This window comes from Theropithecus gelada, chromosome 5 (assembly GCF_003255815.1).
Source record: "Theropithecus gelada isolate Dixy chromosome 5, Tgel_1.0, whole genome shotgun sequence".
Classification (NCBI taxonomy): domain Eukaryota; kingdom Metazoa; phylum Chordata; class Mammalia; order Primates; family Cercopithecidae; genus Theropithecus; species Theropithecus gelada.
In genome coordinates this window covers 183,062,608-183,086,830 of record NC_037672.1, presented here as the reverse complement: position 1 = coordinate 183,086,830, position 24,223 = coordinate 183,062,608, and the positions used below count along the sequence as shown (strand labels likewise).

General features: G+C 43.6%; 1 protein-coding gene across 2 annotated transcripts; it reads right to left on the bottom strand.

Annotated features, from left to right (window-relative positions):
• Positions 1 to 1,597: 1,597 nt before the first annotated feature.
• Positions 1,598 to 22,607, bottom strand: LOC112625202 (cytochrome P450 4V2). Of its 2 annotated transcripts, none has more exons than XM_025386416.1 (11): positions 22,096 to 22,607; positions 19,430 to 19,542; positions 17,955 to 18,040; positions 16,916 to 17,106; positions 16,445 to 16,514; positions 14,965 to 15,091; positions 12,733 to 12,918; positions 9,615 to 9,717; positions 6,018 to 6,152; positions 5,745 to 5,924; positions 1,598 to 4,554 (listed from the first exon to the last, which is right to left on the bottom strand). In XM_025386416.1, the coding sequence occupies exons 1-11, from the start codon at positions 22,307 to 22,309 to the stop codon at positions 4,382 to 4,384; spliced, it is 1,578 nt and encodes a 525-aa protein (XP_025242201.1). In that variant the 5' UTR covers positions 22,310 to 22,607; the 3' UTR covers positions 1,598 to 4,381. The 2 variants fall into 2 exon arrangements, with proteins under 2 accessions (XP_025242201.1, XP_025242202.1); XM_025386417.1 differs by having other exon boundaries at positions 4,487 to 4,554; positions 5,745 to 5,866; positions 22,096 to 22,337.
• Between the last annotated feature and the right edge of the window lie 1,616 nt (positions 22,608 to 24,223).

The following is a 24,223-nucleotide window of genomic DNA, read 5'->3' as shown; positions in this document are numbered from 1 at the left end:
TCTGTGAAACATAAATTGAGTAGTATCAGGAAAGGCTGAGATCAATAAATCCAAACCCCAACAGAAAGAAAGTGATGGGTAAAGAGGAGAGAGAACGATGGTAAGGAGAAAGAATGTGCCAAAAATTTATCTACTAGGATAAAGAGAACAAAATCAACAGCTGAAGACTGGAGTTCATTCCAAAACTGAATTTGGCCCAAGGAAATAACCATTTGGTGAACTTCTGGACAAGAAACTGAGGCAAGAATGCAACCAATCCATTTCAGTAATTAAGGATGAGAGATTTATCCCTGAAATGTGACATACAGGTAGCCAGCAGGAAAATGAACCTGGTTTAATTAGAGAAGGAGAAAAATGACTAATTAGTCCGGAGAGTCATCAAGGCAGAACCAAAAAACTGGACTGATGTGTTAGGTTAAGCCTAGCTGTATTCTAAAATAATGCACTGTAACTTTAATTTTCCTACTATCTAGAAAGGAGAAAACTCTGCATTTTCTTAAATGGTATTGCATTTAAATGACTGGTGGGCATATATGCTGATAATCCAATCTAGAGAATTATTGAACAGCACAGAGAAAATAGGGTGAAGACCTAAGATCATATCCAGAGAATGGGGGCCCTTCCTTCATCCTGCGGCTGACCTGACACACACTAAGTTGCTTTTGGTCATAAATGAAAGACAGTCCTTGTAAGCAAATGGCAATATATTGGCTCTTGGGTTCCCACATAGGGTAGACCCACCGCACGGTGGCCAGGGCAGACATGCAGTGAGCCTCAGCATCACCTGCCAGCGGGACGCAGACTCCTCCAGGATTCTGGTCATTTCTTCTGCCTGCTTCTTCTCTACTCATCACCCAGCAGCTGCTCCAGAGATTCTACGGCTGATTGATCTTGAGTTTCACAACCTGGAGTTTCCACCACAGAGACTGTATCTCTTCTTCAATTGCAGCTGGGAAAACTCGTGGGGGAGAACTTGAATTTAACCTTGCTTGGGTCACTCAACAAAGGTTGAGAAAGCGGGATTGCCTAAGACCATGGCAGCTCCAATTGAAACCACATGTTTACAGTGTGTGTATGTTGGAGAAGGAAAAAGATGAGAACAGAAGAAAAGCCGGTAATTCATTGTAGGATAATTTCAAAAATAACGAGTGCTGCTCCTAGAAAAAGAGGGTGCCTAGGCAGACTAAACATGTTTAAATGTATCACTCAGGCATTAGATGCTGGAAGGAAAAATGTTTTGATCTTCTAGAAACATTCCAGATAAAAATGGATTTTTATGACCAGCATCTCTTGTTGGGTCATTTGGTCTGGAAACTGACATCCCCAGCTGCCTGTGACAATGCACAGAGCCCCAGATCAACAGTCCATCACCTGGAGAGGTTTCTGGACTCTAAATCCCTGGGACTAGTGATGCCTGTGGATTTTACTGATTCCCAGTAGCTCAGTTTACTTTGTGCTTTCAGCTGAGCAATATGTTCTGGTTATTCTACTTCTTCTAGTTGATTCTTCAGGGTCAGAGAAATTCACAATTGGTCTACAACAACAGTACAGGAACCTTTCGTTAGAAAATCCAAGAGTCACTGAAGACATCAACTCAAAAGTGCTATTTCTTTTATTACCCATTATGAATCAGTCACCCACTGACTTAGCTTTTACAGCTTTCTATGATTTCAATTGATATCAATTCTTAGAATAAAATGCAGCACCTGCATCTAAAATAGAATTTATTTTTCTTGAGACACGTCTTTCAAGCAGAAGAAAGGTAATGGGCACACAAACAGATACTTGATCATCTTCTTATAAAACAAGGAAGCATCCACATTTCAATACTGCAGCACATGAAATAATTTCTCAATTCCTACTCTGTCACAGCTTAAATGATTTACTGATTAAGATGTGAGTAACAATAATTCTGGAGCTGAATGAAGTTCTCAGACCAAAAGGTAACATTAAGCAATGTTTTCTTTAAATTTAATGTCATGTAGGGTCACTAAAAACAAAATGTAAGGGATAAATGTAAGTGCATAAAACAGAGATAAGACCAATTTCCACAAATACAACTCTTATTATCCAAAATCATCTCGGAAGGAAATTTTCTAATATACCCATTTTCTAGATAACAAGATTAACCATTTGACGGGAATATTTCCAATTGTGTCACCTCCTTCCTTGACTTTTTCCTCACCAATTTAGGGCCTGGGTTCTATGCACTGTGGCTCTTTGGGATAGTTAAATGGGTGCAATGGCTGAGATTGCCCCCGCCTTAAATGGCCCAGGCTACAGGGCTTGCCAAATGGCTTTGGTTTGCAACCTCTTCCTTTGATATCCATTGAAGAATACATATCCTACCCTCTTGATTGCGTGGTTCTATCTGCTATTGCCTATTGGGAGCATAACCAGGAAAGTTCTAAGGTCCTTCCAGTTCCAAAAGCCATTGATCAACCCTGTGAGGCACTATGAGAGACTGGCAATTACTGAGGAATCTCTTCCAAAAATACATGATTAAGGTAATTGTGATTCTATGAAGAATGAATAAAAATTGAAAACAAAACCAATCTTGTTTAAATTATTAAATGAAGTTTTAAAAAAATAATGGAGTGGGTAGATGTATTGCCTATCAAATTAAAATTCAGGGAATATGTGTCAATTATCAGCTTGATAAGTATGATCTGTAGGGTTGAATTAACTAAAGGTCTAACCCTAAACTAAGTGAGATATTACTGGGTTACTAAAAACAGAGGAATGGCTTTCTTTTTCCTTTAAAGATGGAAGAATCCCAGAAGTATGCCTAAATCAGAAGCAGAAGACTCCTGTTCTAATGACACATCTGATCATCACCCTGAGTTCCATAGAGCATACTGTAGTAGAAAGTATATCAGCATGTGAGTGGAGAGATTTAGAGTATAGATCTCTATGTATTTCTGGCTCTGTCACCAACTGGTAACATGACTTTGGGCAGAAACTGTCTTACTGATTCTATTCCCTTACTTATAATATAAAGGAGCATAACTAGACACATTCTAAAGTCCTTCTAGCCCCAAAAGGCATGATTAACCTTGTGAGGCATTGTGAAAAATTGGAGATTATGAAGATGAATCTCTTCCAATAATATATAAAGGTGATTGGGATTCTATGAGGAATTAAATGAAGACCATAAGTGACAATCAAAACAGAAACTGTAACAGAACCTGCGAATCAACTTGTAAATAATCTGCTCTAGGTTATAAAATCTGAAAAGTACTATAATGATTATTCTTGTCATAAATGATGCCACTAATATAATTTTTAAAACTTGAGAGCCTAAGTCAGAGTACTTACCTCTTTCAAATTATGCTCTGTGTGTGTGTGTGTGTGTGTGTGTGTGTGTGTCTGTGTATTCCTGAGTCAATATGAATACCTTTAAAAAATTCTAGAACTTTGGGCCAGGCGCAGTGGCTCACGCCTCTAATCCCAGCATTTTGGGAGGCCAAGGCAGGCAGATCACGAGGCCAAGAGATCAAGACCATCCTGGCCAACATGATGAAACCCCATCTCTACTAAAAATACAAAAATTAGCTGGGCGTGGTGGCATGCGCCTGTAGCCCTAGCAACTCAGAAGGCTGAGGCAGGAGAATCGCTTGAACCTGCGAGGCGGAGGCTGCAGTGAGCCGAGATGTCACCACTGCATTCCAGCATAGGCAACAGAGCGAGACTCCGTCTCAAACAAACAAACAAAAATTCTAGAACTTTGATTAAATTATATTTTGGGGGTCTATCAATTGAAGTGGAATTGGATTGTGGATTCCTCTGTTGAGAAACCTGTTAGATGTTTATTTGGGTACTGACACACTTAACTCTACTTTTGAGACCACAGCCAACTGTAACATCTATGATGGTGATGAAAATACAAAATTCTGGCCGGGCGTGGTGGCTCACGACTGTAATTCCAGCACTTTGGGAGGCTGAGGCGGGTGGATCACTTGAGGTCAGGAGTTTGAGACCTGTCTGGCCAACATGGCGAAACCCTGTTTCTACCAAAAATACAAAAAAAATTAGCCAGGTGTGGTGGCAGGCGCCTGTAATCCCAGCTACTTGGGAGGCGGAGGCAGAAGAATCACTTGAACCTGGGAGTTGGAGGTTGCAGTAAGCCGAGATCACACCACTGCACTCCTTCAGCCTGGGCAACAGAGTGAGACTCGGTCCCAAAAAAAAGAAAAGAAAAGAAAATATAAAACTCAAAACTCTTTCTTTGTTAGACTTGATGTCAAGATCAGTGGGATCAAGGAAAAATTAGGTCTAGGGGATTCAAGCATATTGAACTCATGATCTATAAATTGTAAATGCCAAGGATCTCTTAAAATAAAGACCTTTCTCATGATAAAGGCATGACCCAATAATATAGTTAGGGTTCATCTGCATTTCTCCTCTTCAACTTGATCCAGATGCCATTAGTTGGACGAAGAATCAACTGTCCTTCTAGACCAAGTTCTTCTCTTTTCTGGTTGGATTCTATCCAAAAGTGCCTCAGGATGCACGAAAGAATGGTCTTTTCTTCCATCACAGCAAACTTTTGACCTTCAAATCAATGTAGATACCATCGCTTTAGATATAGATTTACCCCAAATGTGAGAAACAAGAGGTCCTATCACAGGAAGCAAGCCATTTTACATTTTCAGAGTAGGCGGAAGGAGAATCAGAATGGCTTGGGACACTTGTTAAAAATGAAGAGTCTTGAGTTTCCCTCCCTGCTCCCACCTTGCATATCTATCGCTGGGGAGGACCAGGGAATTTGTACTCCAGCTGATCCAGATAAATCCTGAGCTCATTCAAGCTTGAGACTCACTACTCTAGATTATGTCTTAGTGGGTGTTTAATTTACTATAGATTCACCAAATAAACTTCAGATTCACCCATTTCATTCTGTCCTCATTTTACCAAGGTCTGCATTTACATAAATGACAAAATACTAGAGATACTAAAACCAAAAGGGTTTATAATGCAGGGCAGTGATGTGCATTCATTTTGCTTAAGTACTTCAGCTGGCCATATGGCAAGCATTTTCTGTTTTGATTTGCAAAATGAAATTCTTAAAAGCAATAAACACAAAAATTAGGTTAACCATAAGTAATCATAAATAAAGTTTTTACCACAAGAAGATATTCTACTGTAATTAAAAATCTACAACATTTTGAAACTCTACCATGAAACTAATTATGTCTTATGCTATGGGTAATTGTGTCTCTCTCCAAATTCTAAGCCCCCTGTACCTTAGAGTATGACTGTATTTGGGGACAGGTCATTGAAAGAGGTCAGTAAGCATAAGTGAGGTAATTGGGGTAGGCCCTAGAGTAGTCTGACTGGAGAGATCAGGACACAGACCTACACAGAGGAAAGACCACGTGAAGACATGAGGTGAAGACGGCATCTACAAGCCACAGAGAGGCATCAGGAGAAACCAGCCCTGCCAACACCTTGATCTTGAACTTCCAGCCTCCAGAACTGTGAGAAGATAAATTTCTGCTGTTTAAGCCACCAAGTCTGTGGTATTTTGCTATGGAAGCCCACGCAGGCTAATATACTAATATACCTTTTGACCATAGTATTTTAAAACTACAAAGCACAGTAAGTGAGGGAAAAAAGAAACCAGCTATTTTTTTAAGGCTGTTGCATATGGGCAATGTCATATCACATCTCAAAGAAATAACTGTGAGAAACCCACTATCAAGTGGGCCTGAAAGGTCAAACCAACTGAGATGGATACAAACCTATACAGTTCCTGGGGCCAGCAGAGAAGGGCACATAGGCATATGGATGGCGCCCTTGTGCATTCTCGGGGAAGAACCGCTCAGGCTGGAACTCCTCGGGGTTGGGGAAGTATCTCGGATCTCTGTGCAATGCATAGGGAATGATGACGGCTTCAGTGCCTTTCAGAACTCTGTAACCCGCTGTCAAGAAGTAGTCAATACATCATGGGACCACAGCAAGACAGACATTAGAAAGTTTCCCTCTCCCTTCTACTTTAGGTACAGCATACTTACCCACTTCACAATCTTCACTAACACTGCGGGCAAATAAAGGAACAGAAGGAAAAAGGCGAAGGGTCTCCTTAATAACACATTCCAGATACCGAAGTTTCTTCAGGTCTTCTACGGTAGCGGGACGGTCAGACCTCCCTGATGAAAGCAACGAGATAAGATGACCTGAAAGAGCGGTGGGGGCCAGGGGTGCACATATTGAAAAAGAACACGTGGATCAAGGCAGGGGATGCTAAACACCCATCAAATACCCATCAAAGAAGAACATGTGGATCAAGGTACTGGATGCTAAATACCCATCAAATACCCATCAAAGAAGAACACGTGGATCAGGGTACTGAATGCTAAATACCCATCAAATACCCATCAAAGAAGAACATGTGGATCAAGGTACTGGATGCTAAATACCCATCAAATACCCATCAAAGAAGAACACGTGGATCAGGGTACTGGATGCTAAATACCCATCAAATACCCATCAAAGAAGAACACGTGGATCAGGGTACTGGATGCTAAATACCCATCAAATACCCATCAAAGAAGAACACGTGGATCAAGGTACTGGATGCTAAATACCCATCAAATACCCATCAAAGAAGAACACGTGGATCAAGGTACTGGATGCTAAATACCCATCAAATACCCATCAAAGAAAAACACGTGGATCAGGGTACTGAATGCTAAATACCCATCAAATACCCATCAAAGAAGAACACATGGATCAGGGTACTGAATGCTAAATACCCATCAAATACCCATCAAAGAAGAACGTGTGGATCAAGGTACTGGATGCTAAATACCCATCAAATACCCATCAAAGAAGAACATGTGGATCAGGGTACTGGATGCTAAATACCCATTAAATACCCATCAAAGAAGAACACGTGGATCAGGGTACTGGATACTAAATACCCATCAAATACCCATCAAAGAAGAACACGTGGATCAAGGTACTGGATGCTAAATACCCATCAATACCCATCAAAGAAGAACACATGGATCAAGGTACTGGATGCTAAATACCTATCAAATACCCATCAAAGAAGAACACGTGGATCAGGGTACTGGATGCTAAATACCCATCAAATACCCATCAAAGAAGAACATGTAGATCAATGCACCAGATGCCAAATACCCACAGCTAAAGCAGAATTTCTAACACTATGCATAATCAAAATAAAATGAGGCAATATGCCAAGTAAAATGAATAGACACTAAAGGTCACATATTGTATGAATCCATGTATAAGTAGTACTCAGAATAGGTAAATCCACAGAGACAGAAAGTAAATCAGAGGCTGCCAGGGCTGGGGGAAGGAGGAATCAAGAGGGACTGCTTAATCGCACCAGGTTTCTTTTCAAGGTGCTGAAAATGTTCTGGAATTAGGTAGACGTAACTGTTGTACAACACGGTGAAGGTACTAAATGCCACTGAAATGTACATTTTTAAATGGCAGATTTTACATTATGTGACATTTACCTCAGTAAAAAAATAACATAAGGAATTAATACTTGCAACTCACTACACAAAGATTAGTTGCTCAAAAAAATTTTTCTTTTTTTTTTTTTTTGAGATGGAGTCTCGCTCTGTCGCCCAGACTGGAGTGCAGTAGCGCAATCTCGGCTCACTGCAAGCTCCACCTCCCGGGTTCACGCCATTCTCCTGCCTCAGCCTCCCGAGTAGCCTGGACTTCAGGTGCCCACCACCACGCCTGGCTAGTTTTTCGTATTTTTAGTAGAGACAGGGTTTCACCGTGTTAGCCAGGATGGTCTCGATCTGCTGACCTTGTGATCCACCCGCCTCAGCCTCCTGAAGTGCTGGGATTACAGGTGTGAGCCACCATGCCCAGCCTAGTTACTCAAAAATTTTAGAACTAGGATTGGGGGTTGAAGAAAAAGTGAGGCACAATAAGCAGAAAACACGAGAAGCACGGAGCAAAGATTCTAGTAATGATGACTGTGTCACTGATTCTGCAGGACCAAAAACCTTTGTGAAACTGGCAATGAACTAAACATTGTACGGGATACAAAGATCGGAGCCTATTCCAAAGGAACTTGTGAGCTTTTAGAAGACTAAATTTACCCACTCAAGGCAATCTAAGCAAAACTAAAATCAGTGTAAAAAAAATAAAATGATGACAAAAATGTTGCCAAAAGGTTTAGAAGGTGTCCATTCTGCAAAACAAAAGCTTGCCTCTTAATATGAAATTCCAGTCCCGGCACAATCTGCACACAAAACTGCTTTTCCATCCTCATCTCCCAGGGAATGAGAGATGAGTTCTCGCGGTCTCTCACTCTCCACTATTGCCCTCCAGACCAGAACCCTTTCCATTTCTGTGCTGTTGCTCATCTGCTTCCTCTCTTTCTAGAACGCCTTCTCTCGCCACCTGTAGTTTTCCTTCCCCTCTTCTCGCTATAAAACTGCATCAGATACCACTGGCTGCTCGGCTAACTCAACTTTATTCCTTTTCGCCTTGCAGCTATTGGGGGCCATGTGACACGTGATTTTCAAAAAGGATAAAATTGATGGAAGCCCCTTTGTGGCAGGCTGATAATGGGCCCCAAAATATCAGGTCTTAATCCCTGCAATCTGTAAATGTTACCCTATTTGGAAGAAGAGAATTCTTGGCAGATTTGATTAAATTAAAGATCTTATAGTGGGGCAATGATCCAGGTGGGCCCTGAACGCCATCACAAGTATGTCACAAGTATGTTTGTGAGAGAAAGACACACAAGCACACACACATGCACACACACACCACACACGCATACACGTGTGTGCACACACACACGCAGAGAAAAGAGAAGGCAATGCAGAGACTGGCAGAGATGCCAGCGATGCAGCTGTCAGCCAAGAAACGCTGGCAGCCACCGGAAGCTGAAGAGGCGAGGAGGAGCTCAGTGCTGCCCACACGGTCATGTGGGCTCAGTGACACTGATCTTTGACTCAGGTGTCCAGAACTGTGAGGGAACAGACGTCGCTGCTGTGAACCTCCTCGTCTGTGGATTTGTCACAGCAGCCACAGGACACCAAGACACCCGGCACCCCCACCCCATCTTCCTGCCTTGAAGATGAATGTGATGCTCGGAACGCCAATCAAGAGAACAAAAGCCAAGACGGTAAGGGGCAGGGAGCAAAACGGCAAGGCTGGGACCCTGCACATCCTACTGGCAGGACTTTTCCTCCGGCTGCTTGCTGTATAATAGAAATGTATCTCCTGGTAGCTTAATCCATCTTTTCTCTCCTTTGTGGTGAGATGCAATCTGTGAAACAGCTTTCCTGTACCCTTCTGAATAGTTTCACCAGCTCCTCGTTTCTCCCAAAGAGCACCTTCATTCAAACGCACAGCCCATGACTCAAAGCTTCACGTAGGTGTCTGTTTTGCCTGGGAAGCAGTGAGACCCTTGAGGACGGCAGCACGCATCTGTGCACCCCAGCATCCGGCCCAGTACGGTCACTGGCCAGGCGACTGGCAGAGGCCTGTGGGTGAATGGACGAGGCGGGGGAGCCTCCCTGCTCATTATGCTGTGTTTACAACACAGTGACATCTCTGCAGGGGACTTAGTACCACAATATAACCAGGGAAGGGGCCAGACATACCAAACACGTCATCCAGTTCATGGTCCACTTTTTTCTGGACTTCTGGGTTAGACCCCAACAGGTATAAGGACCAGTTCATTGCAGCTGCAGTTGTGTCGTGGCCCTACAAATGGAGAAAACAGTAGCTTAAAAAGCAGAGTTACACTGCGATGATTGGGAGTGACCAGAAACCTCTTTTGAATTGTCTCCAGATTTGATGGCTGCACTGTGACTGCAGAACATAAGAAATGAATTCCGTGCAGCACCTTACCTCGGTGATAAACAAGGAAACAGTCCCTGAAAAGCGGAGGTTCATGCCTAGAGATGACAGTTCTGCGCCGCACGGTGGTGCGCACTGGTGGGACGTGCCTGTGCTGTGTTAACAAAGGGGGCGTTGCACGGGCGCTAGGCGAGCTGGGCCTTTGTGAATAGAACGAAGTCTGATTTTCATGAGCCTGCTTGTCAGGTCTGTACTTCTCTGCCTTCCCCCATCTGTCAGGTGGGCCTTGCCTGTTGATGGCGGGCACCGGTGGGGTAGAGGTGTGGTTCTAAGTCATATCCTCTGCATTAAACATTGACCACCCTGTGGAGGAGGCCACAGTATCACACTCACACCGGCTATGCCTCCCTTTCAATGCAAAGAAGAAAAGAATTAGAATGTTAGGGAATGTTAGAGTTGGAAGAGAAATCATTAGTCTGGTTCTGGTTGTTTTCGTGAGATTGAGAGGTTCCTGGGAGGAGATGGATGTGTGTGTGCACATGTGTGTACATGTGTGTATGGGAGTGTGTGCATATATGCATGTGTGTACATGGCTCTGTACATGTGCTTGTGTGTGCATTTGTGTTTATGTATACACGAGTGTACATGACTTTGTGCATCTGTGTGCATGTGTATATATATGTGCATCTATGTATGTGTATGTGTCTATGTGCATGTGTGTATGTAGGTCTGTACGTGTTTTTGTATGTGTGATTATTTGCATAAATGTACATGAATGTATGCACGTGTGTGGGGTGGTGTGTGCATGTATGTGTATGCATGCATGTGTGCATGTGGGTATATATGTGTGTGCATGCATGTGTATGTGCATGAGTATCTGGGTGTGTGTGTATATTTGTGTGTGTTTGTATACACGTGTGTGTGCATGTGGATATACACGTTTGTGTATGTGTGTGCATGTATGTGTGTATGTGCATGAGTGTATGTAGGTGTGTGCATGCATTTGTGTATGTGTGTATATGTGAATATGTGTTTGTGGGTATATACATGTGTCTGTGCATGTGTGTGTATGTGCATGAGCATGTGTGTGTGTGTAGACGTGTGCATGTGTGTTTGTGCATGGGTGTACATGAGTGTATGCATGTGTGTGTGCACATGTGTGTACATGGGCAAGGTGAAGATGTGAGAAGGTCTCTCCACTTCAACATCAAATGACACCTGGTATGTGCTGCATACTTCTTATGGGCCAATCACGATTCTCAGGGCACCTTTACAAATCTAATCATCATAACTATTCCATGAGGCTTGTGCTATTAAAATAAGAATATTCAGGCCCAGAACGGCTGGGTGAGGTGCTTGAGGTCATGGTTCCAGCATGTTAGCTGGGATGTGGTCTTAGAGCCCACACGCTTAACACCTGTCTACTTTTCAGCTAATTTAGATGTCCATTTTCTGCTTCAGATTTATTTTCAGTAAAGTTTTCTGCTTTAAAAAGTTTAAAACTGCCAGTGTAGCCCATCTCTCTCTTTACACATAGGAAAATTGTGAAAGCGCTCTGGAATGATCAGAACTATCTTATTTGGCTCATCAGCACAGAGCCTGAACTGGAACTCGGACGTAAAGACCCTTCACACAGATTTTTCTACCGTGTCGTGGAGCCTCACACCAGAGTGCACACGCTTGGCACTGCTGCCAGAGGCTGCCACAGAGCAGCTAACACCTGGGTGGCAGGCAGAGCCATTAAAAACTCAGGTGCCTGGCCGGGCGCGGTGGCTCAAGCCTGTAATCCCAGCACTTTGGGAGGCCGAGATGGGCGGATCACGAGGTCAGGAGATGGAGACCATTCTGGCTAACACGGTGAAACCCCGTCTCTACTAAAAAATACAAAAAACTAGCCGGGCGAGGTGGCGGCGCCTGTAGTCCCAGCTACTCGGGAGGCTGAGGCAGGAGAATGGCGTGAACCCGGGAGGCGGAGCTTGCAGTGAGCTGAGATCCGGCCACTGCACCCCAGCCTGGGCGACAGAGCGAGACTCCGTCTCAAAAAAAAAAAACAAAACAACAACAACAACAACAACAACAACAAAACACAAAAAACTAGCCGGGCGTGGTGGCGGCGCCTGTGGTCCCAGCTCCTCGGGAGGCTGAGGCAGGAGAATGGCGGGAACCCGGGAGGCGGAGCTTGCAGTGAGCTGAGATCCGGCCACTGCACCCCAGCCTGGGCGACAGAGCGAGACTCTGTCTCAAAAAAAAAAAAAAAAACCAACTCAGGTGCCTTTCACTCTGCTCCACGTGGAGGATATTACTACATGGCTTCTAAACACCACGCTTTATCTATTTTGCAATCCACATAAAGAGAAAGTCTCTCTTTGTAGTATTTAATATTTAAGCTATCTTTGTAAAAAGCACTTCATATATTTGTATAAATTTGAGATCAGAGGTCTCTTCAGAATGATGAACTGGCTGATTCTCTGTGGGAGGGCTCTCCCTGTCCTCTTTAGGGAGAGCAGCTCATGGCAGTAGCGAAGCGCTCATCTGCTGGAACCTCAGAAAGGAGGTGGTGAGGAAGGGGACTTGTGGGTTTCGGGGGTTGGCAAGAAATCTGAAGCCACGTGGAGAATTGAGAGCAACAATCTCTGGCTGCTCTTCCGCTTGGGAAAACTCTGACAAGTCTTAGCTTTTCTTGAGGGAAAGCAAATGCGTCTACTGCTGTGCCCAGCACTAGTCAAAATCGTTTTCTGAAGAAGGAAGTTGAGTTAATCAGTTTCTTAAATTTTGTAATTTCTAATTAAAATATAATGAATCTTCCTCAGTTACAGTAAACGACTTTAAAATTTGATTAAGTTTTAAAAAATAATGCTACAGATTCTAACAATAACTGAAATGTGTTTAATGATATCTGAACATAACAATATGCAATACCTCAAACATGAAGGTGTCAACTTCTTCTCGAATATCTTCGTGACTTAGCCTGTTCCCTTCGTCGTCAGTCACACTTAAAAGCAAGTCAAGAAAGGCCCTGCGTTTATTTTTGGAGGGGGCGGAGTCCCTGCCATCACCTTTACGGTCTTCATCCGCGTTCATTTCATTGGCCCGTTCAGCGATAACCTGTACGATTTGAATGATAATCACATGCTTCTGTTTGAACTTGGATGCACGATGGTAACACATTTTCTTATAAAATATGCTAGTTTCTTTCATTTATTTTTTCCAAGCCTTTCTATTTCAACATTTCGACAACGTAGGCTCTTGTGAAAACACAGTAAAGCCTCATTAATATTTTGGGGATTATTTGGTGAAACTTTTAAAAACAAATGTAATGTCACGCAAATTCCTAATTTTCAAGTGCTATTTTTGCCGTCTTTTCAACACAAGAATAGAATCATAGTCTACTAGATAGAACCCTAGAGATTTGATCGCGCTAATGAGAAAAAGTTTAAGGGGTGGAGTGAATGCAATCATTATATAATACTCTCATTACAGACTTAATTACATGTTGTAGGGGAGAAAAGAAACAGCAAGTAGATTAGTGAATTCACCCTCTATGCTTGCAATTCCTGCTGCCTGAAATGCTTTCCTCAGAGGCCTGCATGGCTGCCCCTTCCCTTCTTCCAGATCTCTGCTCACTGTCACACGATCAGAGAGACCTCCCTCATCCTTGCCACCCCGTCCCTAGCATTACGACGCTTCCTAACACTGCTTTATTTTTCTCCATTTCCCTTGCCACCTGACATTATGTGATACTTCTAATATGCTTATTATTATATGTGATATTATACTTATGTTATACTTATTACTTAGCCTCTTTCTCTTCCAACTCAAACTCTGCCATGCTTGTGCATGTCTTTGTTCATTGATATATAGAGTACAGCTTGGCATTTAAAAAATACTCACTAGATATTTCTTGAATGGATAAAAGAATGAAGGCCCATACGCTTAATTTGGTTGTACATTTCAACCTTCTTTTCCTACCAGGTAATTGACCAAACCTGCTACTAAGTGGCCTAAATAGATTCTAGGCTCTTTGAGGGCAAAACACCATGTCTTCTTTTATTCTTGGTGGAATTCCTACAGCCCAGGCCTCAGTAGGCAATTCTCAATGTTTATTAAATGAATAATATTGTCCATTCAGTCAGGAATTCATTTAATTATTGCTATTAAATATTAATGCACAAAATTTAAGGAAAAATTTAACTATGAAATATAACCTGCTGGCTATTCTCCTATAACCAGGTGATCACACTCCACTGTGGCCAGCTCAGCCAACATTGCATTCACGGAACGTCTACTGATTTATTTATCATTTGCTCTCTTGCGATAGGGTATATACTTCACCACAAGGACGTAATTCCAAAAGATTTTAACCAAAATTTACAGCAAAGAAAGGACATATTTATATAGGCTGTTTTTTCAATACATTGAAATTACAATTTGATGTATATTTTCAATTAAATCTTGCTTTTTCAAAACACATTATTAACACAAAGATTGACATCCTATATTCAAAACAACATCACTATCTTCTGGTTATTTTTGAATTGGAAATAAAATACTAATATCTAGTTAATTTTAATGTTTTCCACGTTAAGATACTGCTATCAATGCCCCCTGCCTTTGAAAATGACTGCCGAATCCAAACATTTTCCAGAAAACTCCTATTCACAGATATTTGTTTCTTTATTCTTTTACACAGCACCCTGTTTGTTAATAAGTGTTCATAGTTCATGTCACATGTTGTAATTATGTGTTGATAGATGACCTCTTTTACTAGAATAACTTCCTTTCAGGTAGGGACCATATACACATGTCCTCCTCATTACTAAATTTCCAACATTTGGTATGGTGTTTGGCACTTAGCGAGCACTTAATTAATATTTGTCAAATACATAATTTAAGTATAAATATGCTAAATAATTTTTTCTATTATTATTCAACTTTTATTTTCTGAGATATAGGCTCAATAGTCCTACACTGCGTATGTTAACAAAACATCAACATCATGGACTTACCAAAAGTTCTGGAAATGGATGGTGGGGATGGTTGCACAACATGGTGAATGCACTTAATACCACCAAACTGCACAGTTAAAATGGCTGTAAAGGAAAATTTTATGTTTTGTCTGTTTTACCACAATTTTAAAAGTCAGGGACTTACATTGTTGGTAAAAGCATGTAGGATCTTAAGGCTCTTTTTGTGTTCCCATCCCTCTTTAAACATAAGGTACCAGAGGTCAAGCCAAAGCCACGGCATCTTTATTCTTCGAAATATCATCTCACTCATTCTATAGATGGGAAAAAAATACATCAGCTGTTTTATCAGAAAGGTGTATTTCTTGAGCCCTTCTTTGGTACCTAGCCTTGATGAAGGCAATCGTGGAAATGATGATGACTGTCCCAGAGGCTACTAAGAGCTCCATGCTTTAAGCTCAACAGTGAAGGTACGGGCTCTTATGCATCCCATGAAGCTTCAGAAAATAATGGGTTCTTTAAAGGAATGAAGAATCCATTGTAAAACATTCTTACTAGATAGCCATCTGGCCTCTGCTTCTGTTTCTCCAGGGCGAGTTTTCCACTCTGCCTAGGGCCTCTGTACTAGGGGCTGAGATGAAATCGGCCTCCTTTTAAGGTCCATCATTGGTTTGACCGCTCCTCTGGAGGGACAGAAGACAACTGGCTGCCCTCTTCTACCAGCGAGGGCTCTCGAAGTACCCAGCTGTCACTTGGCTGTTCTGGCCCTTCCCTTTCATGTCCAGCCATAGAGCAGAAAGGCCCCTACGTGAGCTCCTGCAGGACCAGCTGAGACGCCGGTTCTTCAGAAAGACCTTTGCTGGCCTCTCACTCTGTAGGATACTTTCTGGTTCTCCTCTCCGATATCAATTTGATCTTCTCTTCCTGAGCAATTATTACAATTCATGAATTTCTTTGTCCGATGCCTGACTCCTGTGTTATTCTGTTTTGTGTACTACTACAAAACCAGTCAGTACCCTGTGCAGTGATTGGAAGATCGCAGATGCTTAATAAATGTTGGTTAAAATGAAGTGAAATGAGCAAGAGACTTAAATGTACTCAGCTCAGTGCACTTCTCTGTACTTCCTCAAGTCCTTGCCCTGCCTCTTAACAGGTGAATAATTGCAAGCAATTTTAGAGTAAAATTGACTGTTTCGATGACTAAAACAATACCTACTGGGTGCAGAAAATATGAGAAAGAAGAATAACAACAAAAGGAAAGCACAAGAATAAGAAACACATACACGAGGCAATGAGAACCACGGCTAACATTTGGTTATAGTATCTGCTAGTTTTCTTTGAGTAATTTTTAAATATAACAATTATCATAGAGCAGAAAACTGTTTATATCTTTCTTTTCTCAGCATCACAATGTAAGCATCATCATGTACAATATAATGTAATCTCAATGTTAGAGAATGATCATTTTAAATTACTGCATAATCTAGATGTGCCATAATTTATATAACCTTTACTCTACTGCTTAACACATGCTTACATGATGAGGTTAACTTCTAGTTTAATGGTTAATTTTGAAACCATAAAAAGATACAACACAGAAATTGTTAGAGATCATTTTTAAAGTCCAAATCAATAATTTTTGAAATAAATGAAAGGACTCCATTTACCTGTAAACTGCACGGACATACTCGGAATCATCATTACTTTGAGCACCAATATTCTTCCCCATAGCTGTTTCTATAAAATATGGGTGAGAAGCAACCATTCAATTCATGCACGTTAGTTATCTTGTGTTTATTTTGCAGTGGCAGACACTAAAGACGTACATCCTGCTTTGTCCTTGTATTTTTCAGAATTCTCCTTCCTCCCTTTACCCCCTTCTCTTGTACCGGCCACTTCTACTCCCTGTTCCTGTTCTTCCTTCCCTTTGCTCCCTGGGCAGTTGCTCCGTGCCTGCCCCGCTCACAGCCCTGGGCATGGCTGCTGCTCCTCAGAAGGCTAACATGGCAGGAGAACCGCTCTGAAGGGCCCACCACCCTTTCCAGTTCCCCCATTTGCCTTCCCAGTGGAGCGTGATTTCCTATTTGGGCCATTTTCTCTTTATGTCATAAATTTAGAAACAGATCGATGAGACTCACCACATATGATATCTAAGGCACAAAGAGTGATGTAAACAAAGCAGTTAAATGCTTCTTGGTTAACATGTTTTTCAAGTTTCTTAACCAATATATTTGCTTGTTCATTCATGATATCTAAGAAATCTTCCAGAATGGTAAAATGGAAAGTGGGTGTTAACATCTTTCTCCTGGAGCGCCATTTGTTTCCAGTACTAGAAATAAAATATGTGGTTACAAAAAATACACATATATATATATATAGAGAGAGAAAAGTAACATCTAAAACGATTAAAGCATAAATATAGCAAGTCAACAAAATTCTCCTGAAACACCTTCATCTACAGGTTCTCAAATGCTTTTGGCAGAATGACAAAGATATACACATATCTATAAGATATTCATCTATAGTTACAAAATATGAATCTTTTGGACATTGTTCCATAATATTAATGTTTAAAATAGCATTCATAAAATTAAAAATTTTAAGAATTTTTCTCAATTTCTGAGTTCCAAGTTTTTAACAAAATTTTTTTTCTCCTGCCATCAATGCCTTAGTCCTCAGATGATCCTCACTCTCCATGGTTCTACCTTGATGTCTCCCCTGCTCCACTTCTCCAAAGTCCCTACTAGGCTCCTGCCTTGCCCTTGTGGGGACCTCTCTCAGAGGATGGAACCCTGTTTCTAGATACCAGCTCACTATACTTCTCTGGGGCTATCTTTTTGATTGGGTTTTCAAGATTTCCCTGCTCCAGACACTCCTTGCTTTACTGTGTCCTCCATCCTGCCCAGTCCCGTCCATCAGGAACGTCTGAGTCTTCCTGAACACTGGCGATAGTCACTATTGAACACCACAGCTGGAGATAACCGTTCACCTCGACTCTTGGCATCTTGGCGGGCAAAGGGCAGCTGCCAGCTGGACCTTCCTTTCCAGCCTTTCTCCTCCTTTCTGACAGCACAGTCCTGCTAGAAAAAAGCTACCCGGTGTCAATTCCTGAAGGAACAAGTTGCAGGCAGAAGTAACCATTTCTATAGACAGCTTTACAAAGGTACACTGGCATACCTTGTAAGAAGTCCTAGGCCAAGCCATGGTTCTAAAAACTTGTACATAGAGGATTTGTCGATTTGCTTTGAACTAGTTAAAATTACCTTAGGAAGAGAAAAACATATTTTAGAGACATACAGACATCAAACAACCTTCCTGTAATTATAGGAATACCTGGCTAGAATACAGCTAGTTTTTAGGACATTCGCAACATTTATTTTCTCCGTGGTTCATTTTCAGTCCTGTGCCTCAAAGACTTTCAATTAGAGTTTTGAACATAAAACTAGCATTCAGTCTTGGGGACTCAATGCATTTGGGAGAAAGAAAGACCCAGACAATTCTCTAGTTCCTGCCATAAACCAGGGACCAAGTGGAGTTATTTAATGGGGGGAGGTGGAAAGTGAGGTGGGGAGGAGGCAAATCTGGAGGGTGAGCACATCTGGGGAGATGGAAATCATGGGTGTATTTTCAGGCGATGTTGACTTTGAGGCATTCAGGTTGCTGTGGTCTGAAAGCAAATGAGACAGCTAAGATAAGGCCTGAGCTGGAGATGCCTGTTTGAGTGTCCCCAGCATAGAGGCAGCAAGGGAAGCCATGAGTGTGATCGGATCACCAAGAGTCCACGTGAAGTGGGAGGAGGGATGGGGTCTAGGGCTGCGCACAGAGTGCTCACCAGGCTTCTTGCTCGAGTCCCCTACTCTAGACAGCTCTCCATCTGCATCCACCACACCAACTTCTATTAACACTAGGCCAACAGTGGCTGAAATCCTGTCTGCCCTTCTCGCTCTCTTCTCTGAGCCAGGATTCTGGAGAAGCATGAGAAACTCCAACATTTTCACCATAATTAGAAAGACGTGTCCTGGCACTACTTCCTAGGAAATTTGGCCTTTAATTTTGGTCAACGGTCTGTTTACCCCATCTTTGTTTCCTCACCCAAATCCTTTTCTCACCATACTACAAGATGATTTCCCCAGACCTTTCAACTACTAAAAGGACTACAGTTTTTTGGAGGACTAATTTCAATAGCATGGGTTTGTAATATTTATCCCATAAATATCAAATTTACCTTGTCTTTTAAATTTAGAATAATAAGTTTGTCATTGATATAATATGAGACCTGAGCAACTTGAGGAAAACATATTTTATTAGTCATATATTTTTGAAGTCTTAAAATGGTATCTGGTGGATAACAAGTGCTTGCCTTGTGGAATAATTTATTTATGTTTCTAAAAAAATGATATCCTTTCAAAAAAAAGAATAAATATAACGGGACCTGAGAGCCGTTGTGTACTTATATCTGGAGGGTGTTAATCTCCCAGGATTCAGGCTACATCTGAAAAACATTAAATTGCACCTATATAGTCTAAAATACTTAATGGAATGTTTTTTGCACTGAAATGGTTGAAATGTAAGGATGCATTATATTGATTCTGATGAGATTCTCACACTGTAAGATACACAGTGCAATAATGATCGTATTCACACGCACCCACCTCCACATTTTCTGCATTATAAAGGGCCACCATGGGCACCGGCCCGACCCAGAGCTTCAGGAGTGGCATGTGGCGGTATTCCTCTGTGTACTCAATGATCTGCTGAAAAAATTCTGGGGAAAAACATCAAATTTTTAATTCAATCAAGATGAGAATGTTGTGACCAGTATTGGACAAATATTTGTTTTCTCATTTTGATAAATATACTAATTAGGTAATGTGTTACTGTAGAGGAAGCCAGGTAGAGAGCATGTGTGAACTGTCTATAATACTGCAACTTTTCTGTAAGTCTAAAGTTTTTTTCAAAATAGTATTTGCCACAGCAAATAAACATACATAATGCATGTTAGCTATTAGAGAATAATAATTATTAGGTTTTGATGTCCCAGAATGCGCATTCTTTCTAACGACTACCTAATATCACAGAGCTAGTAAACAGTGGAACCTGGCTTGCACCGAGACTCCAGAACTTCCCTACACACTATGCTACTTCCAAATGTCTCTCAGATGAAGCAGCTGTAAAACTGGTATGAAAGGAGCTGGGTCAGATCACCAGTGTCAATCATCCTGAGTCGTGCTAACATACTGCCTGCCCTGGTCCGGTCTACCAGAGGGGACAGGGGAGTCTCAATCTGTGATTCTAAGGCAGCAGGGCCCACAGTTGGGAGTAGCTGGGGAAGGCAGACATTGTCATAATGGACTGGAAAATGCTAGATTAGAGTTTAGAGGCCAGTTGGAAGCCAACTGCAATCTTCAAGGTGAAATGGCTGAGGCCAGCGTTTGGACATTAGCCACGAAACGAAAGGCAACACCTCTTGTACACGAAAGACAGGATTCTTGAGAACAACGACTATATCTTAGAATATTCTGGTATCCCCAACTTTGTTGAGGTCAACACTGGGCACAAAGCAGGGCCTCAATAAATGCTTGATTGACAACTAAAGAACTTAGTTGTCAATTCTAACCAACTTCTAGACAGTGATCTAGCAACTTTGCAAGCAATAAATTTAATCCTTAAAGTAACTCTGTATTATAGTCACTTTAACAAGTAAAGGGGGGAAAAACCCTCTAAGTTAAAGAGTTTTAAATAATTTCTCAAACAACTTGGATATACTGTTGGAAACTGAACAGTGGTTTTCCTGACGCCAAAATCCAGAACTGGTTGGTGGAATAAAAAGTCCCGTCGTAAAAGACAGTATTTGCCATTGTCTTCACTCTGAAAGTGACTGCAAGGAGAATTACTTTAAATAGTCCAGTCAGCTCACGGGTTGTTTTGAAACAGGTCTTATTCACCAGAGATTTTAATTACTGGAATCCCCAACAGAATATGATGAGACTTAAATATATTATTCCCCTATATTTTTGTACAATTATTTTTTAATACCGTAAAGCCTTAGGACAAAAGGTGTGGTTAGCTCTGCTTTTAGAATTAACTGAGATGATTTTTAACAGTGTGATTTTCATAGCTGGACTGGATTACTTGTTACATCAGTCATGATGATATTTGGTTGGCAAAGAGTTCGCTTGATTCTTTTGTCAAAATATTTTTAATATTCTGGTAAACACTCTTCCATGAGGCCTCATCTTGTGAAGCTGAAATGGCAGCGTTATTTTTATTAGAGAAAACAAGTGAAAATGAGAAAAAGTCCTTCAAGCTTTGGAGTTAGTTAACGTTCAGCCTGTAGAACAATTACTGACAAATACACCCAGAGGGAACTGGGTTCTGGTCGGGGCCCATTTTAAAATATGTCATTTTGGGCAAATCTTTTCAGTTCTAGGTACCTCAACATAACCCCTGATGAAAATGAAGCACTGAGATCGAGTTCACGCTCCCTGACAGGGGGCTGTAAATACCAGGTACTTTTGAGAGCTTTCCAACTTCAAGTGATTTTTTTCCCATCAATAAAATGTTCATCTCTGTTTCAAAACATGATTTTAATTAAAAAATTCACTCTTTAATAAACAAGGAGTTTGAAACCCTCCAAAGAAGTCTGCGGGATGGCCCTGCCGTCAGTTTCTGAACTATTATTACGTAACCTCCTTTAAGTCACAGTTTCTGAACTGTTATTTGTAACCTCCTTTAAATCACAGTTTCTTAACAGTTATTTGTAACCTCCTTTAAATCACAGTTTCTTAACTGTTATTTGCAACCTCCTTTAGAGGGCTAAAATATGAAGGTCAAGCGGGAACTGAAGCAGCGGTCAAGTCTTGTGATGCTGGGAGGAAGCCTCCAATGAATCTCCAGTCTCTTATTTTCCAAAGTGGGAGCGAGAGGAGGGCGGCTCCAGGCGTTAAGGTGTTGGCCAGTTCACAAGCGCTTTGCGCTCCCAGGGAGCGTCTGTTCCTAATGCTTCCCAAGCCACGGCAGGAGGAAAGGCAGGGCTTGGAGAGCTGAGCAGCAGGGAGGTGGGAAAAGACTCAGGGCGGGGGTTTGGAAATACTGCATCCTGTGCTACACACAAAGAAAATGCTCACTTTGGGATGAGGCACTAGCCGTGTCGGCGGGTGCCAAGGGGCAACGAATAGAACCGGGAGCGCATTCTCCACAGGGTGACAGGCTCCTCTCTCCTGCGGCCAGCGCCACAAGCAGCGGGCTCCTGGCCGATCGGAGGGTGGGGACGGGGCTGCGGACCCCGGTGCGCTTCAGGAGGGGCGCCGGCCCTTACCTCGCCCGTCCCGCTTCATCAGCAGCGCGTGGCCCACCAGCGGGTAGGCGCGGGCCACCGTGGGGATGGGCCGCATCTGCTGCCATTTCCTCACGTAGCTCGCCACCCTCTGCAGCAGACTCAGGACCAGACTGGCGCCGGCCAGGGACACGGCACTCGCCGCGCCCCACAGCAGCAGCTTCTGCCACACGAGCCCCAGCCAGATGCCAGCCATCGCCCTGGCTGGCGACTGCTGGGTGCGCTCCGGCCGAGTGCGGGCCCGCGGGGACGTGATGAGAGGCGGCGCCGGCCGCGCACTGTCCCCTTCCCCTCGCAGGCCTGGCGCTGCGGAGTCGCCGGGTCCCCGGAACGACGTTTCCCGCCTGGGCGGCGGCCAGGGAGGGCGCCACGGGGCTGTTCCTGCGCCCGGCCCGGGCTACGCAGCACCGCGGCCTCCGCGCTCCGCGCCAGCCGAAAGCGAAAGACCGGAAAACGGTTTCCGGGCCCCGGGGCGTGGTGATTGCACGAGGCCCGGAGGCTGGGCCGGGAGGAGGCCGGCGACAGACACTTCGGGCCGCCTCGGGATAGGGGTAGGGGGCCGTCGGAACGGTCACCGCGGCAGCCCGGCGCGCCCCAGCGGGGCTGGTCTGCGGGTCCTGCGAGGCCGCTCTGACGTGCGGGGTTCCGCGGGCGGGCAGCCTGCTCTGAAGGGGAAAGGAAGGCGCATCCGCCCCCGGCTCGGATCCCAGCTCTGCCGCGCAGCGCTTGCTCCCTGCGCGACCTCCAGGCCCCGGGAGGCGGGGCGCGTCCTGGCTCCGGCGGGGTCACACGGAGCAGCGGGCGCTGGGATCCAGAGTGGCCTTGGGGACGCAACTTTAGGGAAGTCACCTACCCGTGTGTGTGCGCTGGCCCCCTGGGACACTGGGAGCGAAATGAGGTGGTCGTGAGCCAGTTATTTTCCAAAATATGCACCAGGCACCAGACCGAGGAAGCCGGAGCCCCGGAGAGCACGGCGGGGCGGGTGGGGGAGGAGGGCGGGGGAGGCTGCTCAGCGGGTGCCGGGAGACCGCAGCCGCGGGGGACTCGCAGAAGAGCCAAGACTAGCCACCCAGCCTGGGAAGGGAGGGAAGGACCGCGAGAGGGTGCCCGGTTTCAGCCCGGGGAGACGCGTGTCCCGGCTGCCAGTCTCTCTTCCCGCCAGAGGGCCCCGGTGCTGACCCCAGCCCCTTTTCCACGCTCGATGCTTCTTACAAAGAGGCCCGGCGAGGAGTGTCGCTCTCCAAGAGGCCAGACCCTTAGTAAGCACCAAAGTGCCAGGAAGATGAAATAGAATGTCCTGGATGCCCGCTTTGCTTAATTACTAATTACGTTCGTTTACTCGAAGCCACTGCATAGGTTGCCCACAGCCACCTGCAGCGCCTCTGGAGTGCAGAGAAGAACATGCCTCAGGCTTTTCTCCATCTGAATTTAAGTCATCTGCATGTGCTGACGTGAAACAGCAAGTGAACAAAATAAAACGGCCGGGCGCGGTGGCTCACGCCTGTAATCCCAGCACTTTGGGAGGTCGAGGCAGGCGGATCACAAGGTCAGGAGATCGAGACCATCCTGGCTAACACGGTGAAACTCTGTCTCTACTAAAAATACAACAAATTAGCCGGGCGTGGTGGCGGGCACCTGTATTCCCAGCTACTCGGGAGGCTGAGGCAGGAGAATGGCGTGAACCCGGGAGGCGGAGCTTGCAGTGAGCCACGCCACAGTGAGATCGCGCCACTCACTCCAGCCTGGGGGACAGAGCGAGACTCCGTCTCAAACAAACAAAACAAAACAAAACAAGTTGCAGAATGGAGTGTGTAAAGTAATGCCTTCTTTGGGAGAAAAGGTTTCTTTCTGTACGGCTCCACTAATGTCTGGAAGTAAAAGTACTGATCAGCTCTAAGGAGTGGGAATGAAGATGGGGAACTTACGCTTTATATTTCATTCACGTCTACATTGTTTAATCACTTTAACACTTAAAAAAAAATATGTTCACTTAGTATCTTTAAGCATATCTCATGGGCTTTAGTTTCCTCCCCTCTAAAGGGTTGAGGCTGAACTATAATAAGGTTAATTACAGCTATAAAAGTAAACAATTTGCCTACATCACACTGGG